The sequence below is a fragment of the Pyrgilauda ruficollis genome, unplaced genomic scaffold (assembly GCF_017590135.1).
Source record: "Pyrgilauda ruficollis isolate IOZ18807 unplaced genomic scaffold, ASM1759013v1 scaffold15, whole genome shotgun sequence".
NCBI lineage: Eukaryota > Metazoa > Chordata > Aves > Passeriformes > Passeridae > Pyrgilauda > Pyrgilauda ruficollis.
This window is the reverse complement of record NW_024513654.1, coordinates 10,003,931-10,022,221: the sequence shown is the minus strand read 5'-3', so window position 1 is coordinate 10,022,221 and position 18,291 is coordinate 10,003,931. Positions and strand designations below refer to the sequence as shown.

General features: G+C 45.0%; 1 protein-coding gene across 2 annotated transcripts in view; it reads right to left on the bottom strand.

Annotated features, from left to right (window-relative positions):
• Nucleotides 1-8,114: 8,114 nt before the first annotated feature.
• The window catches only part of XPNPEP1 (X-prolyl aminopeptidase 1), a 30,997-nt gene continuing 20,820 nt past the window's right edge, over nt 8,115-18,291 (bottom strand). For both annotated transcript variants that reach the window (XM_041461507.1, XM_041461508.1), the window contains 10 exons: nt 17,849-17,899; nt 16,678-16,736; nt 15,924-16,001; nt 15,345-15,416; nt 13,677-13,737; nt 12,763-12,832; nt 11,425-11,598; nt 10,507-10,583; nt 9,725-9,823; nt 8,115-8,670 (listed from right to left, as the gene is read on the bottom strand). In XM_041461507.1, the coding sequence (XP_041317441.1) occupies nt 8,542-8,670; nt 9,725-9,823; nt 10,507-10,583; nt 11,425-11,598; nt 12,763-12,832; nt 13,677-13,737; nt 15,345-15,416; nt 15,924-16,001; nt 16,678-16,736; nt 17,849-17,899 (870 nt within the window). In that variant the 3' untranslated portion in view covers nt 8,115-8,541. The remainder of the gene's footprint in view (nt 8,671-9,724; nt 9,824-10,506; nt 10,584-11,424; nt 11,599-12,762; nt 12,833-13,676; nt 13,738-15,344; nt 15,417-15,923; nt 16,002-16,677; nt 16,737-17,848; nt 17,900-18,291) is intronic.

The following is an 18,291-nucleotide window of genomic DNA, read 5'->3' as shown; positions in this document are numbered from 1 at the left end:
CCCTTCTCTTGCTGCAGGTCTAACTGTGTCCCCAATGTTTCACCCTACAAAGAATATCTGAGCTGTGATCGAGGGATGTCCCTCTGCATACAGAGAACTGGAACATCTTCTGAACAGCCTCCTCTGTCCCAGTATTTGTACTTTTCTCTTGCAGAAAATCTCCTACTTTTTCAAGAACTTTTGCATTTATCCAGATCTTGCACAGCAGCCTGTGATCACACACATTGCATGATTAATTTAATATCTTCAGGCTCGAGGAAAAGATGGGTGTCCCAACTGCTGTTAAGATGGTTTGCACCACTCAGGAGGAAGAACACAGGCAGGAGAGGATGGATGAGCCCTGCCCTGGAGCTCCAGAACAGGAGTGGCAGGACATAGCAGGCCACATTGATACAACTGGGAATGCTCCTGGGCAAGGCTGCTCCCTGGGGACAGCCCACTTTTGGACAGGGCCAACACCTTTCCTAGAGTGTTGAATTCACATTATCTCCACTTTTTGTTAAACAGGACAGACAGGCACTGTGCCACCCTCCCTGAGACAGCAGCAGAGAGCTCAGGGTGCTCAGCTGGTGATTAAAGTGAGATCCATGCAATTTTACAGCTATGCCTGGTAGGATTCAAGGTTTATTTCTACTGAGAGCTGATACTTAAAAGCAACAATAATTTATGGTTGTCAGCTTTTACTGCCAGCTACCATTCCTGCTCTCCACCCCGGTGTCAGGGCCCACACTGCTCCCTCTTTAATACTGGCAGCTCCCTGGTGCTCAGCTGGGGCTGCTTGCAGAATCCAGAGCCGGTAAGAAATTATAGCCATTGCTGCAGGAGCAGGAGAGAGCATGCAAAAAAGCTGTCTCTACTGATATTTCACAAAGAAAAACTGAGTCCCACTAAGCCTCCTTGTAACTATGCAGAACCTTTAATATAAAATGGGTTTGCAGCTTTTGGTGGAAAGACCCAGTGAGCAAAGGTGAGTGAGCTGGGAGCTCCATCTCAGGCTGCTCACGTTACCACGATGCTTTCAGAGGAGTTTTTGCAGGAGAGGTTGTATTTCAGCCCGGCTACATAAGGGACTAGTTGCCCCAAAATAGACACAGTCTCACCTGTTGCTTCCTGCCCAGGAAGAGGTTTGTGTTGCTGACTCTGCTTATTGTGGGGCAAACACAAGTTCACCCCTCATGGTGGTATGGAAACACACAGCTTTGCTCCTGTAGTAATAATAAAACGAGTGCACTTTTCTTTAAAGAGTGCTCTTGTGAAGAGGGGCTATTTTTTAAGCAATGGCCCAGACACCTGCCTCCCATCACCTCCACTCTGCAGCAGAAGCAAGGCAAACTGCAGGAGACATTTCCATTCCATCCCACCCATCCCATCCCCTGCCAGGTGTGCAGCTACCCACAGCCTGCAGCAGGGGAAATGCAGAAGCACCAATGGCCAGGGTTATTTGTGTTCCCAAGCAGAAACATTTGGCCTTAACCCAAGGACAGTAACAGCACCTGCTGTCTCTGCCCCAGGTGGGGAGCCCTTTCAAACTGCCTTGCCATAACCCAGTCAAGAGTTGGACAGAACGCAGCTCAGCTTGGGCAGCAGAGGTGGGATGCGCACGGGTCTGTGCTGGCACAGGGTGCTGGCTGCCCACAGACCCCACAGCAGCTCCCAGCAGCAGCAGGGATGCCCAAAGAGCTGCTGGCCACAGGCGCAGTGCAGCCAGCTGCTCACCTGGGAAGCTGCTCCTTGTGCAAACACAAGGTCGGAGCCCTGATGGGATGCACACTCTTAGATGTCTCCGCTCATACTCCTCTTTCTCAGAAGCACTGCACTCTAGCAGATTGTCAACAAAATGTTTTACTTCAGGGGATTTTTTTTATGCTTTTGTTTTTCTTGTCTGAAAAGTTCAAGTTCTTCAAAATTCAGCCCGCACAGGAGTTTAGGGCCAGGTTTCATCAGGTTTATGTCAAAAAATATTTTAACAGTGTTTCAAAAAATGTCAGACTACCTTGCTCCAACAAATTCTAAATGGAAAACCTCTAACTAATATTTTTTTCTACTGCTTTGAAAACTAATCCAATCTTTTCAGTTTAGTTAGAATAGCCAGTATTTACAAAACATCTCTATAATAATAAAAATTAAAATATTTGATGGATGTGACACTTTCAGCTCAACAATTTTTATGCTTTATTGTAAATAAAATTTTTCATGATCTTATCATCTCATCCCAGAACAGGATAGACCTACAAAATATTTTCAAAAGGCAGAAAAAAAGAATGATTTTCTTTTTGTCTCTTGTTTTGACCAAGTCTAAAATTGCTGCACTGTTGAGTTCCCATAGGCATTCAGCCTCCTGAAGGGAGAAAGTGAATGCTAATTTCATGGTTGGCTTTACTTAACGAAACAAAAATATTCTTGCCCAAATATTGTGCAAATAAGGCAGAATTCTTCCCAGACTCTTCCCTGATCAAGCTGCACTCAGAAACATGTGATCTGATTATCCTCATTTGAGCAAACTGACTGTCAGGCTTTGTGCCCCAGCAGGAAGATGGGCTGTTAACAAGTCAGGTATTTACAGCACAGATGTCAACAATTTGGAGTATTTAATCACAGCACATTTCAATTTGTCCTCAGCTCAGACAAATGAGCTGCCTGTGCCAAGGGTCGTGGGTGTGTATGGAACTGGTCTGGATCTATCTAATTTCATCATATATATCCTTGGTTTCACACCACAAAAAAGAAATCATCTCTAACCAACAAGTGCTGGATTAGCCCATCCCCAGCCAAGGCCATCTCCTGTATATCTACTGAGGCTGAGCTCTGTGTGGGCTTAGAAAAGCCTTGGGTGGGGATGAGGAAGATTTGCTTTTTCTGACTAATGGCACAGCATACATTTTGCTTGCAAAAGGCCTCTCAGATATGAAATTTCACAAATACTATGAAAAGGTCTTTTCTGAGTGCCCAGAGACAGTGCACAAGCTAAAGCTATAGCACTGAGATGATAAAAGCACACCCTGAAGGAATGAATAATTGAAGCCCAGCCCTAAATATTAATAGAATACAAGGAGAAGAGGACACATTCCTCAACTTTGCACTTACCAAGCTGCCTGTTTGGATTTGAAGCACAGATATTCTCACAACCACTCTAAGCTCCTTAAATCCCCTCCTGGAAGACCATGGTGCTCCAAGCTAATGCTACATTTGTCTGAAACTCCCCAGCTCATTTCGTATTCAGACCTCAAGAGGAATACGGTAGTGTTTGTTGGAAGATGTGTTTATTGGAAGATGTGTTCCAGAAGCAGATGGAAGCAAAGGACACTGTCTGTTCCCACAGAGGGGAGAGCAGCATTTGTGGAGGAGACAGGATGCACAGAGGGACAGCTTGCAGTGAGTGGGGACTTCCTCCAGCTCCAGAGATGCCCAGCCCTGACAGGATGCGGGGTGACAGGGGGATACCAAAGGGACACAGCAGGCACCCTTCAGCTGGGTCATGCTCTGCTTTGGGAGATGTTTACAACATGCTGGCCCCAGCCTGGTTTCTAAACAGGACCAGCCCAATGCAGATTGGTGCATGGCAGTCACAGGCTCTGAGAGCTGCAAGAAAGGGCCCACAGCCAAGCACACACATGGGAGGCCATCCACCTTCAAACTCTGTGGGCAAAACCCTGCCCTGACACCAGGAACCAGAGCGAGCCATCCATCCACAGGGACACGCAAAATGGACAGAAATTGATTTTCTTAAATTCAAATGCCATCTGATAATGGAGGTTGCTGCACACATGGTATCTCGTGGGAGCAGGGCAACACTTCTTCAGCAGCCCGTGGCAGTGGGCAGCCCTGATGAACCAATTTCCCTGCAACCTTCACAAGCCCTCAGGCCAGTAAAATACAAGCAATTTAAATTAATTTTTAAAAATTGCATTTCTCTCTGTCTGTTGATATGTCTTACGTTGATGTCTGCTGGCACCAAAATAGCCTTAAGTACCTTCTGGCTGTAAATCAGAGCCATTTTAGGCATCAGAGCAGCCACACTCTCTGATCAGCTCACACAAGTCTGGAGGGGGAATTCCCATTCCTGTGGCTTAAATCAGAGGAAAACTCCTGAAAGGTTTGATACAGTGATGGGACAGCCAGGGAACTGGCAGGATAATTTGGACAGCCAGGGAACTGGCAGGATAACTTGGCACACCCAGGTGTCCAGGTTGGATGTGCCAAACCAGCACACCCCACTGTCAGCACGGAACTGCCCCAGGGCTGCCAGCCCCCTCCTCCTCCTCCTGCAGCAACTCAGAGGAACCCTAAGAAACAGGATGGGGTTTATAGGGTCAGCATCAGCCCTGCCTCTTACCATGTGAATCGCATCAGACAGACATCACTCTGCTGCCTCATGGAAGCAAACACATCCACGGGCATCCGCCACTTCCCAAATTTAGAATGATTTTTAACAAGCTGGAAGCAACAAAATAAACAACACTTGATCTGCAAGCTCCCCGCTCTTGACAGCATCCCCAGAGGTGGTGGAAAGCCGAGGAGATAGCTCCTTGCTTTAATTGGTACATTAAAATTCTTCCAGGCCACTACACAACTGTTAATAGGCAACTTAATTAAGCACTAACACAGTTCATATTTCTACCCTCCAGAGGTTCTTGTTTCATTTTTTTTCTTATTACATCCAAAGCCATAGGGAGTTTTGTCCTAATCATGTAAAACAAGCTGAGGGCAGTGACACCATGCAAGTTATTTAACTCCTGATCTCCAGACACCATTGCCAGATGTCCAGGCCTGCAGTTTCTTCTCCAAAAACAAGCCAGAGGACTCCAGGAACAAGGTGTGAATTGCTACAAGTCAACAAAAATAAATGTCAACAATCCTTAGCACCAGCAGCCAAGTCACCCAGCTGAGTGCCAAAAGGAAATGGTGTTGGGCAAAGACAGGGCCTCTGCAGGCATCAAGTGACAACAAGCAGGTGGGGGGGTTGTCCGTTGCCTGAATGACCACGGAGCCTTATTCAGCATACCCTGAATATCTTCCAAAATGCCCCATGCTGTCCTCTGCCTCATGCCACCCAAAGGAGACTCCTGAGGAAGAGAAGCGGCAAAGGATCTCTGGATCCCCAGGAGAGTTTTGATGTTTGACTGCTCCCACCACCTGGCTCTCACTGTCCCCTGCTGAAGGAAGCACAGGAACAAGCACCAATGCCCCACAACACTCCCAGCCCTTCAGTGCTTCTGGGCAATCATTTTCCTGTGTGCAGCCTGTACATCAGGCTGGTTTGATGGATTTGCTGAGGCCCTCAGTGACCGTGTTCTCAAAAGTTTTCTTCTTTCTAACACTGTAAATCAAAACTTGCTCCAAGGGAAGTGACCAGTTTAATAGTCATGCAAACAATACTGGGGTTTTGATTATAGGTGAGTTACAAGCCATTTAAGTTAAAAAACAACTGAATTTTACTGCTACCAAGCACACTTAAGGTAATACACACAGATTGAGGAAGAAGGGGTGACTGGAGAATCCAAGCAGTCACCTGGCCTATGGAGGCAAGGAGCACATGTTCCTGGTGATGAATGAATATTCTCTGCTCTCCCTCTGCTCAAGGAGAAATGGTTTATTTGCCTCAAAAGCCTTGTACACCAACAGGCCCATTGCCAGTGTGTGCATCATGACTCATGATGGAAATGTGGAATTGAAGTGGGTTTCCCTTTGTTGGCAAATAAGGTCTGTCTCCCACTGTAACATTATTAGTCCAAGGGAAGAAAGAATTCCAGAGCCCCTGAACACAGCAATAGTGTAGAAACAGGATCGTGTGGTGGTGCTGAGGTACAGCCACCAGGCTCCTGGGTTGGTGCAAGGATAGAACTGGATGGGCTGAACCCACAAACACCCCTGCAGGAGATGCTATCTCACAGCACAGAAATGTGCTTTGCAGCATGATCTAAAGCTACAAGATGCCCACTAGGTTAAAAGTACTGCAAAAATAATGGTTTGAAAATAGACCATTAAGTATGTTGTTATTGAAAATGCCCCTTCCTTCCTTCCTTCCTGCTTTCCCACAACAACAACAAAAGCCTCTATGGACTTTTTTTTTCCCCAGAATTAAATAATTTTTTAAATTTGAAGAACTTTTTTTTTTTTGCTATTTCTGTGCATGGTTCACACAAAAGTAAAACCCCTAAACATGGCATTGGTTTCCATTCAATTTTTCCTTGCTTCTCTCTTCCTTAACCTTTTCCATTCACCAAGAGAGGGGAAGGGAGAGACCACCCAGGGAAAGCAGGCACTAAATGGAATAGATCAAAACCTGATAAAAGGAAAAGAATAGAATCCAAGTTAAATTTCATTGGAAACCTAAAGCTCAGAGAGGACAGGATACAAAAAGTAGTGTTTTCAAGGGCTGAATAGGGAGATAAACGCCTTAGCTAGGAATGTGTGTCACAGCCCTGCCCTACAAAACACCGTGTGCCCATGCTGAGGTGCCAAACCCAAGAAAGGGGCAAAGATGTCCAAGCTGTGACCAAGAGCTGGTGTCAAATTCCCTGCAAGGAAAGCCCACAGGTTGTGTGGTGAGGGAGGATGGGCTGGGGAGTGAATGGTGGGAGGGATCTGCTGAGACTCCAGGACTGGTGCCTAGAGCAGAACACAAGTATGGGTTTTCCTACCTCTGACCCTGTGCAGGAGGAGGCTTTGGGATGGGAATGAGCCATGAATTTCTGTGATCTGTGAGGGAATGGTCCCAGAGTGGCATCTGGCTGCAAGGAGGGTATTGAGGTGGGGAAAAGGTCTACTAAGGCTATTGAAACCTAGAAAATTCCTTTTGGTGTTGTGCTCCCCCTTCACACAGTGTCCAAGCCAGCCACACTGGCTTTAGACTACAGGGACAAAAGCAACCCTGGCGTCTGTTTCTCTGTTTGGTAGACATCCTCCTCTTCCACCTTCCTGTGGGAAACACCTGTCCTTACATTTGAAGAGAGACCTTTCCCAGCTGGGTCACAGCCGGTAGGTGCGGGATGCTGAATCACTCGGGAGCACCCGGGCGAGCAGCACAGGCCTGCAGCGAGCAGCAGAGTCTGCCCCAGCTCCCAGCAGAGCAGCCCCGGGGAGGCTGCAGCACCGGCCCGAGCTCAGCCTCACCGAGCACACACGGATTTTGCTGGGAAAGACCCGCGTTGTCACAGCACAGCCTGCGTGGAGAGCCCTCACTCGTCCTTTGACCCTGTACTCACAGGGGACCGGGCTCCTTCGGCAGAAAGGTTTTGCCCGTTCTGTTTTGAGCGGCAGCACATACTCGTGAGACACCTGGGAGAGCTTGAGGTGTGAGCTGGGTTTATGCAGACACAGCTGAGCTGAAAGCTGCTGCTTCCAGCGGGTGGTGAGAAACCACTTGACTATTTAAATACATGTACCTGTCTGCAGCGACTGAGGGGTGATATTGACTTTTTAAAGCACTTATTGCACTTCTGTTTTATCACCTTCTTGGGAAAAAACACCTGGGGGCGGGGGGGAAGAGGGAAAGAAAACTATGTACACAAACATTTCCATTTGCTCAGAAAATTTCTTTGAAATATCAGGAATTTGATTTTCTGTTCCCGACTGCTCCTTTATTATCTGATTCTGAAGCGGAGTTTGGATCGAACACTTGCAGCGAGCCGGAGAAAAGCGCTCAGCCCGCGCTACCTCGCTCGACCACCGGGTGTCGCTGCGCCCGGCCCGACCCCGCCGCGGCGCTCGTCCTTTGTTCATTGTGGGCATATTTATTTATTTTAACTTACTAATTGCTTTGTGTCCAGGAAGAGCTGCAATTCCATGATACTGCCCACGCATCCTGCACTGCCATGGGCTATACAAGCACTCAGTAAGACATAACAATAGACAGAAGTACTGGCCTGGGCGCTCTGCACACACAAACCTCTGCCAAGTGTCTCCATATCCTTCCAGGGCCTGTCACAAATCAGAACTGACTGCTCCTGCCAGCTCTCTCCATAACCTCTGCCCAGCGCCTGGCACCAGGCAGTCCTAAACATATTTGTTCCCTGTCTGAGTTAGATGCACACATAAGGGTGGAAAGATGAGGTTCCTGTCTTTCTTCAAGCTGCCAAACCCAACGCATCACTGACTGCAAGAGAAGACAGATGGAGCAAACAGCGGATTGGAATCTTTTATTCAGTAATCAGTCCTGCTGTGTGGATAACATCTTAGCAACTGGAACCCAAGTATGCAAAAATACTGAGTTTTCACAGTGAAAAACCAGACAGTATAAAATATTCCAGTATTGCCTCTTAGAACCATTATTGAAATAAGACCTCTGTTTCAAAGGCAACGTGTTTATTTATTGTTTGTTTTCTATGCTCAACCCCTCCCCCCAAAACACTTATTCAGACAGTAACCCTCCTCAGCCCCACATTACCCGCACATGCTGTGGGGCAAGAAACACTACACAAAATCCCTTCCTGATTTCCAAATGCTTATTGAAGAACACCCTCCCAGTGGTGCCGAGCTGCAGGAAGACGCAGGCGATCAGAACACGGAGCTGTGCTGATGTTCCACACCCCAGTGCTGGTGCTACTGCCCTCGGGCCAGAGGCTCCGTCTCCCGGAGGAGCCACCGAAGAGCTTCGTGCCGGCCTTGCCTCTCCAGCTCTGCTCCCACCACTTCCCTGCACTTCTGATGGTACTCGTTCACCCAGTTACACTGGAGAAAGGGAGGGGCAGGACATTCAGCATGAACACAGAAGAGAGTTCGTGACCTTACAAGTTATGTACAGCCAAAAACATTTGTAGGCCCTTGTGCTCTTTGGGTCTGAGCTCTTAGGCTGGGCTGGAATCCTGTCCTGAAGAGACAGATCTCTGTTATGTGGAAGTGACTTGTAAATTTGATGAGGGTAGGAACTGAAGGAATTCATCCTGGGTTTTCAGAGGAGCCAAGGGTCAATTCAGCTGACAAGTAAAGTCTCTGCAAATCACTGCCTCCAGCAAGTCTGAATAGCTACCTTGGCACAGCTTAATAAATGGCTTTGCAAAACTGTAACTGGACAATGCACTCCTGAGGCACAAGCTGCCCTATTGATCTGAACAGGTAACCCTAGGGCAGATCTTGGTACCCTTCACATCCCTATTCAGCAAATGGAAATGCAAAACAGGGTTATCATTCCAAAAAGGAGGATGTGCTGAGGTAAAATAAGGAGTATAGTACAAAAACAGGATGAAATATGCCATGGAGAAGGTAGTGAGAGACTTAAACAGAAAGCTTAAAGTATGAAGCTGTTTAGGAAATAAATGCTGCTGAGCAGGTACCAGAGAAGGCTGCTCAGAGTTCATGTGTACTGAGCAATGGGGTGTGCCTGAATGGGGCTGGTGACAAGCAGACACAGACAATGAGATGGGACAGTCACCACTACAGTCCTTGAGGAGACAGCATGGTAAGGCAGACATCTGCCAGAAGCAAATCAAGGCAGGAGTAGGAAAAGAGATGACAGCAGCAAGTATCATATTAAGGGAACTACCACAACAACGTAATTGGTGGGATCCTCACTGTCTTCATCATATAACGTAGATTGGAAGGATGTCTGAAAAGCTCGTTTAGTTCACCCCCTCACTTCAAAGTGGGTCAAGCTTAAAAATAAGTCAGAGTGCTCAGGATTGCTCTCTGGATCTATAAAATGGAACAATGGCCAGTGGTTCTAGCAAACAGAACAAAATAAGCTGGTTCTCATGCAAAGAAGGCAATGCAAACCTGTTTTACTTACCTCCTTTTCTGTCAGCAAATTAACATCAATCATTTTCGTCTGGATTGGAACCAGGGTTAAGGGTTCAAAGGTCAGGCTGCCTCTGTTTTTGAAATTGTACTGCAGCAGAAAGACAGAGATTATACAGAGATTATATTTTAGAAACAGCTCCACCCTGATCACACTCCTTGGTTATGTCATCCCTACAGAATAACCAAGGCAACATTCAGATGAGAGGGTAGCAACTTACAGCAACATTTTTCTTACAGCTCAAGCAAAGAATCTCAATATAAGCCTTAGTTACTTCTTTCAATGGTCCCTTTCTAAAGATGAAAATTGTACAGGACTTCAGCGTGATGACTATATGATCATTTTCAGTCTGACATTTCTAAAAGCATAACCCAGCCAGACTGGCAACTATAATGTCAAAATCTGCCCGTAGTTTTGTTTCTACTGCCACTGATGGATGCCTACCACAGAGGAAAATCCCAACTTCAGATCAACCTACAGCAATGACTCCAAGGGGCTGAATAAAGTTGCTTCAACACACAGACAGAAAACAATTTAAAACAACTCACACACACTTTTCAACCCATGGAAACTCTGCAGAAGCAAAATTGTCTTCTGTGCTCCCATTATCAAGGGAGATTTAGAACCAGTGCTCATCAATAAGGGGTTTTGGAGACCAGGAATCTTGAGTAGGATTTAACTGTCTGCAGCATGGCCCCACATCAAGTTACAGTACTTTAAGTTTTATAGCCAGCATGTCATGAAGAAAGGTGCATCTTGAGCAGGTCATTCACCTTGGTTTCGGCAGGGATGACGAGGACAACGTTTTCTATTCGGATCCCAAAGGACCCATCTTCATAATAGCCAGGCTCTGCAGAAACAGACAGTAATTAACTAAGCCACATTGCTGCACTCTGCAAGTACTTATTCCCTATGGCCCAACTTCCCCTCTATGCCTTTAGCCCACTGAAGTCACTAAGAAATCTTGACATCAGGCAACCACAGAGGCAAATTTCTGATGCTACTAAATCTGCACAGAAGCCCCGAGCAAGGTGACAGCAGAAGGAACAAGACAGACAGCCCTCAAGCTTCAGAATCTCCTTGGAATTCAAGAGAGAGCACAGAATACTTGTGTTCAAGTACCAGAAACTCTGAAAATATTAATGTCTTCATGAAAAGCAGGTGGGTAACCCCTTCCTCAAAATACTCTTTTAGAGACTGTTTCCCTGACTTCCTGAGAGGAAGCAGGCTTGCAGCCCTGAAGGAATGTAAGTCTCTCAGCAAACCCCAACAGGCTGTTAATTTACTACTGGAAGAATAAAGCATGCATAGATTTAACAGCTGCCTCAAATAGCCCATAGAAAAGACAGGATTAGCTCCTGAAAGCTTGGTGTCCACTTTGTACTGCAGCCAGTTCTTCCAGAGTATGCCAGAGCCAGCTGGTCAGCAGAGCTCTTCCCAGGACTGTGCTGTAGAGAGCAGGAAACAGCCCTGCAGCACCCCACTGCAAAGGTGCTTCATGAAGGTGAAAAGCTAATGTGAGGGTCTTTACCTAGAGAGCTTAAATGACAACTAAAACAGCAAGCTGAGGAGGCAGGCCCAGAGCTTTTGATCCAGCCTTTGCTCTACATCACTGTCACATTTATTCCCTCTGCATCTTGAAGAGCTTGGTCTCTCCCCAGTGACCAGAGAGAATCACCAGTGCTAAATACCATCAGAGACAATCATGCCAGCCTCCAAGGGCTCATCTGCAAAGGTTTTGTAGCTAATGCCACAAGGACCCTCGTGCACATTCAGGAAAGAGCCAACTCCATGTCCTGTCCCATGCAGGTAATCCAGGCCACAGTCCCACAAGGCAGAGCGGGCAAAGGAGTCTAGAAGGTGACCTGCAGACAGACAAGGAGAAAGAATTCAATCAAGTCAGGCTCCCTCAGCAACACTGATAATCATGCTGAAGGTTCAAACCTGGAAAACATACAAAAAGGAAAACAAACAAACAAACAAACAAACCCTACCACCACCCCCTCAAAAAGGCTCATCACCCACAAGAAAGCAAGTCATTGGATGGCTAAAAGCTACAGGGTAGATTTGGCAATTCTGACATTCAATCCCCTTTTCAGCTAAAGAACCCCTCTCTCTTCCATTACATAGGTCTTCAAGAGATGGTTGTAACAGAAACATTGCACTGCTGCTTGTTCTACTGACGTTTTCAGGAAAGAATCTAATGGTTAAAAGTCCCACAGAGAATTCAGTACTGGTCTTAAAAGGAGCTGCTTATTGAACTGAAAATAGGAGACCTGCCAATTGTATTTAGTGGACTAATCAGCCAGGCTTTTTTACCTGGAAGGCCATTCATTTCACACAGCTTCATCCAGGGGGCACAGAATTTCTGTTGCCTGCATGTCAACACCAAGCCCATGTAACCAAGTTCAGACACCCTTCAGTTTCAGTTTGGGTTTCTCATAGCGCTGTGTAGCTGCTTTTAACTTGCCTACCCAAGAATGCAAACTGAAGAAATCTCTAAAAAGAGCTGGTTTTGTATAAGGCGTGACAAGGGATAAAATAACTCTGTAACAAATTCACCAGAGGTGGATGATATGCCACAACTTTTCCTGCACAAACGAAAAACAGCTCCTTTGTGTGTCATATTCCCATGCATTTTCCCACTGATACAAGAGATTCCACAGTAATTGGAAGAGAATTAGCCAGTCCTTATGAAGCTGGAAAGTGACTTCTCACTTTGATAGGGCCATTAGTAAAGAATAAAGACAACCTCCAAGCACATGTGTTAGAGCGCCACTAACTGATGGAAGTCACTACCACCCTAGAGCCAGAGCACTTCCAAAATCCTTCACACTGCCTGCCTCAGAATTTTCAGCACTGGTCAATGCTGAGACAGAAGGCATCAGGAATCCAGAATCCAAAGTCTTGTAATGGAAACAGACAGTAATAACATCTGCCTGATCTGCCTAGATCTGTCAGTCATAATGCTGTTCTCAGACCACTTAATGGTTCTTCAGAGGTCAAAACACTCCAACTCACCAACCCACCTTTGGTTCCATTTGGGAAGATGGCAGCACTCACAGCTATATGTCCCTTCAGGACATAGGTGAAGCACTCCTGTCAAAGAAATGTGTGCCATAAGTAAAGAGGGAAAGGAAAAGCTTTGTATTCCCCAAGAAGTAAAAGAGAGGATGCATCCTGTAGCAACTGCAAAGGACATGGAAAAACTTGCTCATGCTCTTGTGTGGCTGGTAATGCCAAAGCAAACCATGAGCAGAAGGAGTTTACATCACTCTGAAGATCTCTCTCCAGAGAGACTATCACAAATTCAGACTGCAGGTTTAGCAGCAGCATTCACCTGACCTACATGACCGATTCTCTTTGTGGCTCTACTTTTACTTCCTGGGCATACCCTACAGCATATTTTTGTCACTAAGTGAACTATAATAATGAAATTAGTTTTACTTAAGACTAATAAAAAGTTAAAGAAGCAATTTATAATAAACAAAATTACACTGCTAAATTTCAAACACAGACCTTTTCAGGTAAGTCTGAGACTGATTTTTTATATCATACACCAGGCACAATCTGACTGGAGCCTTGTATCAGACACTGAGCTTTGCACTAAATTAGAACCCCCTGTCTCCCTTATTGGACAAACCAGCAATGTTTATCCTCAATCTGCTGATTTTCTTATTTCTTAGAGGAAACATGTTATTTTGCAGATGACAGCTGTGCATTTTAAGATAGAAAGGTGTCAATTCTCTAAAACAGTTTATGTTTTGGAAGTCTAAAGTATGACAGTCTCCTTTTCAGTCCTTATCCAAATGCTGCCACATACTGGTAAATAAACAGTAACTCCATAGAGAACTTTGACTGCATAGCAATAGAGCACATTACTAATTTAAGTATCTTTAATAATAAGGGTCAGATCACAAACCACACTGTGATCCCAACTTACCTTTTCATAGGCTGATGGTGTGCCAAAATGCATTGTCCTGGTCACATCTGTTGTACCATCTCTTCAGAACCAAACAAAGATGCAGGAACCAAAAGGATGCAGGGAAAAGAAGGATCAAAGTGAGAATGCACAGGAAACCCAGTCACACTGCAGCAAACCAACCAAGCTCATAAATGGATAAAGTCATCTGCTCTGGGCTACACAAGGCTGATGATGTAACTGCTCCTAATCTCAAAAATTCCTGAACACAATGCCCCAGATGTAGCAATAATGATTTACAATTCACATTGTTATCTTTCAATCACAAGCATCCCAAAGCTCTTCCCAAATTAGAATCTAAACTGCTTATAAAAACGATGCTAATTTCAGGTTTAGCAACAGGTACCTGTCCATTGAGAATAGACCAAATTCAGCCAATTTGTATGGAAGACAATTCACTAACAGCTTTAAAACACACACTTGTGCAAAAATGACAGCTACCAGCTCTGAAAAGGGAAGTGTAGGGGGGGATAGTATCCCTTTCATCTTCAGGATGTCTTGTGCTAAGATTTCTGCAAATCATCCTGCATTTGGATAGGGGTTAATCTAATACGTCATCAAACTGGATCTAAGTTCCTTCTGCAAATAGCATTTTGAGCCTGCTGTCAAAAACAGAGTGGCTCTTGAAATAACGAGTTCCCTTTGAAACATTCACTCCTGTCCCTGTGCTCTTCCCAGAGCACACAGGCCGTGGGCACAAAGAGCTCACGGTTTAACTTCTCAGCAGGGACAAGCAAAGCACCCCTGTCACAATGCTGTGGTAAGTGCCATTGATGTCCAGCTTACATTGTATCCAAAGGGCTGCTTTTCTTAGTGGCACTAAGGAAATCGTTAATTAGGCCATCAGAGGAGAGGAAAAAAGATCTCCTTGTAAAAATCTTATCAAAGGATGTCTGTATGGTTCTTTTACAAAGCTCTTCCTGACTGACATAACAAAAAGGCATAGCTGTAAAGACAAAGCCCATCTCAAAGGAACAGCCAGGCTTGTCCTGCATCTTCCTGAACAAGCCACTTCTCTTCTATTTACACTGGTTAAAAACATCACTCCTTTCATTTTCCATGGAGTCAAGAGTTCCACAGTAAAGGAACTGAGGCCACTGAATGGCACTGTCAAAACAGCATTGAGTGAGTTTTCAGGCATGATGCCTTCCCAAAAAACCAAGTGGCCACTGGGATGAGGATCCCTGAGTCTCAGTCTCTCTGAAAAGGCAGAGAGACCACAGGGCAGTGCTGTCCTGCTTCTTTGCCCCACCTTGTCCTGAGCTCAACATCAGTCAAATCTGCCCACAAGGCAGATCCTAACAGGGTAGGTGCCTCACCCAGCTGTGCAGGCTGCTGAGTAGGCAGCCTAAGGCTAAGCCAGGGCAGTCAGGCCTGCTCCCTGTTCCTGCAACTTAATACCAAAACCACCAGCTAAAGCACAGCTCCCATCACACTGGGGATGGATGGGACTCAGATGGGAACTGTACTTTGACATCTTGTCCCTGACCCCAGCAAGGCTTGTCAGCAGCCTTGATCTGTCTACTCAAACCTCCAGATTGCCTTGCTTGCCAAGGCAAATGTGAGCTGACCCTGCAGAGGTCATGGGGAAAAGAACACATGGCAGTTCAGCACCATTTATCCACTTACTTGTACTGTGCTCCTGAGTCCAGGAGGTAGATCTCGTTCACTGACAGCGTTCTGTTGGTCTCAGGAACTGGCCTGTTCAGTTAAACACAAAGGTTTTTGTTCCACACTTTTAAGGTCTCCAGCCCACATCTGCAGTTCAGAAACCATATTAACTACAAGCTTGGATGTGTTGGCTCTGATTTCTTGTGGCAGTGATGGAAATCCCACACATGCTGAGCCAGGGATCATACTGAGGAGAGGATTTGTATACAGCAAATGGCACTACAGCATAGAGCTTTGCTGCTTCCAACAAAACCCTCAACATCTGTTTCTGGATGTATATCAGAATAGTTGTGGCACTTCATACTCATCCTTCCCAGACTTCCAGCTCCAAAATAGCCCTTTTCTATGGCCTAAGCAGATCAGCATCATAATACATGCATGCTGCCAGCAGGGAAAGATCTTTACTTAGTAAGGAGTAAAGAAAGATAGCAAACAACATCTCCCTGGAGTACTCTGTTGTGACTCCATGAGGAAATGAGACAGCTCATTCCAACTATGTTTGCTGAAGGTTGAAAGGAGAAGCTGTGTTTCTCTTACTTGTAGTGAATGATGGCTCCATTTGGACCTGTGCTTGATATGGTAGCAAAACTCAATTCAACGAAGTCTTTCTGCTGACTGAAAGAAAAGATTGTGATCACTACAGCACAAGTGAGAGGAGCACACCAAGTACCTAGGGCACCTGGAGTGCCCCATCCTCAATTTCACATCACCTCAGCCTTCCCCTTGGCCTTAAAAGACATCTGGACAAGCAAATTTGAGTAGAAAAATGTACAATTTGAAGCCCTCTTCTCCCAATCATGTGTTTTCCAGATCTACTCTTTCCTTAGAAGAAAATTCACAACCCAAATCACCTAGGAAGAGATCTGCTGAACAATTTCTACTTTGTTACTTATTTACTCAAAGGCATTTGAGAGGCCCTGCTGATGTACACACGGGAGTAACTCTCAAAATAAATGGTGCTCTTTCTCTATCAGAAGAGGAAGAAATCTGACTTTGAAATATACATTTCTCTGTGGCAAGGAAAGAACTGTCTTGTATTTAAGTGTCCTAACCTGCAGTGCTCCTCATTGCTATCTCAAAAGGAAAGTGGACAGGATCCAGTGGGCTGGGAGTTGTATTTCCCAAGAGACCCAATTCTTCCCAACTCTTTCAAGTTTTCAAATAAATCCATTAGTAAAGGTCCTCAGGTAAAATATATCTGCAAGTGAGATGCATTTCTAAAGAATAAAATAAAAACAATGGATAAAAAATGCCACCCAGAAAACCTCCTCAGAGCAGATTTACTTTTTACCTGCGGAACTCCTCTGCTTTGTCTGCAGCAACAATTTCTGTTACTGTTCCCTTTGGGACCTGGTGGACAAGGACATGCATTGGATTAGTGCAAACAAGCAAAGAAAACCCTATATGCTTAAACACTGGGTCTTGTCTGTGCCTTATGAAACCCTGGAAGTGGCTTCTTTCCAGGTTTTCTGTCCTCATTCCTCAGTAATGACAAACACAAACCCAGCAACATTGTGCAGGGCATTTGAGAAGAAGGAAGTGGAGACAGACACAGCAGGATTGCTGAACCCTGACTAGGGAGCAGTTAGTGCAGTACTGACTTCACTGAGATGTGCACAGGCAAAATCTCACAAGGCAACACCTCTTCACAGTCAGGTGACACTAAGGTTATATAGTTCTCTTTAACAGCCCATGCTGTTAGAAATTTTATGCTTTTAAATCAGGAATGGAAGCAGTTGCAAAAAAAAAAGTGTGTTAAAATTTACTTTAGGCATTTGATAAGTTCAAACCTGTGACCCAACTTTCCCTGGACTGGAAAACAGGCAAAGCAGGGCAAGAGCTAGGTTTCGTAACCCCTGAGGCTGTCTTCCTGAGGTACTCAGACATGTAAAGAGGCACCTTCTGGAAGTCATCAAGCCTTCTCCACAAATAAAGTAATAGACTCAGACATGCAGTGGCATGGCTTAGTAAGTTGCTGTGTAACACTTGGCACTCTGCACATCCACTGAGTACTTCTAACTTAGTGAATACACAAATAACTTGTTTATATCCCATTTTCACTGCACCTCCCATTCATAAATGCCAGATTTGTTCATACTGGCAGACAATGCTGATTATCATGAGAATAATTCCAAAGTATTGTATGAAGCTGTATATTATTTCACGATTTACACTACCAAACCAGCACAAGACAGCATTAACACTACACTAAACCTGCTCAGGTAATTTTTCATTTGTTTGAGCTTTGGTCTGTATAAAATGAATGGGAGAATGTTTTCAAAAAAATTAATTCAGCCTTGAATAAAAGCATGTCTGAAATCCTCACAAAAAAACCACCAGATAAACCCCCAACTGTTTCCCCACTTTTAGTAAAGACACTATAAAGACTAACAAAAAGTTTATGCCAATGAAGAATTTTACACAGCAACAGAACCTCCAAGTTAAAAAAAGTTATACAATACCTCTTTTTCCAGCCAGTTAAAGAGCTCACACAGGGCAACAGCATCTTTAATCTACGTTAAAATAGGCACAAGAAAAGGCAATTGAGAAGGAGAAAGATTTATCAAGCCTCAGTATAAACAAGATGCAAAAGAATTCAACCTGTAAGTTTCAGAAACACAAACTAAGAGATGATTCAAGAGGTATTTTCAGGTTTTGCACCCTGTAATTAATATAAACACTGGAAATTTATCTGGAGAGTTAAACGACTGTTAATAATTACTGCTGGGACATATCTTACTGTGTGAAGTCTAGCTTTACCCCACACATCACTTTCAAGGCTATTATGCTTTAGCAGCCAAGATCTTGCATCTCAGATCGTAGAAGGCAACCACACGACACTTCTGGTGATGTGACAGGGGAACGTGTCCTTTGGGCACACAGCCACCACACAGTCTCTGTCACA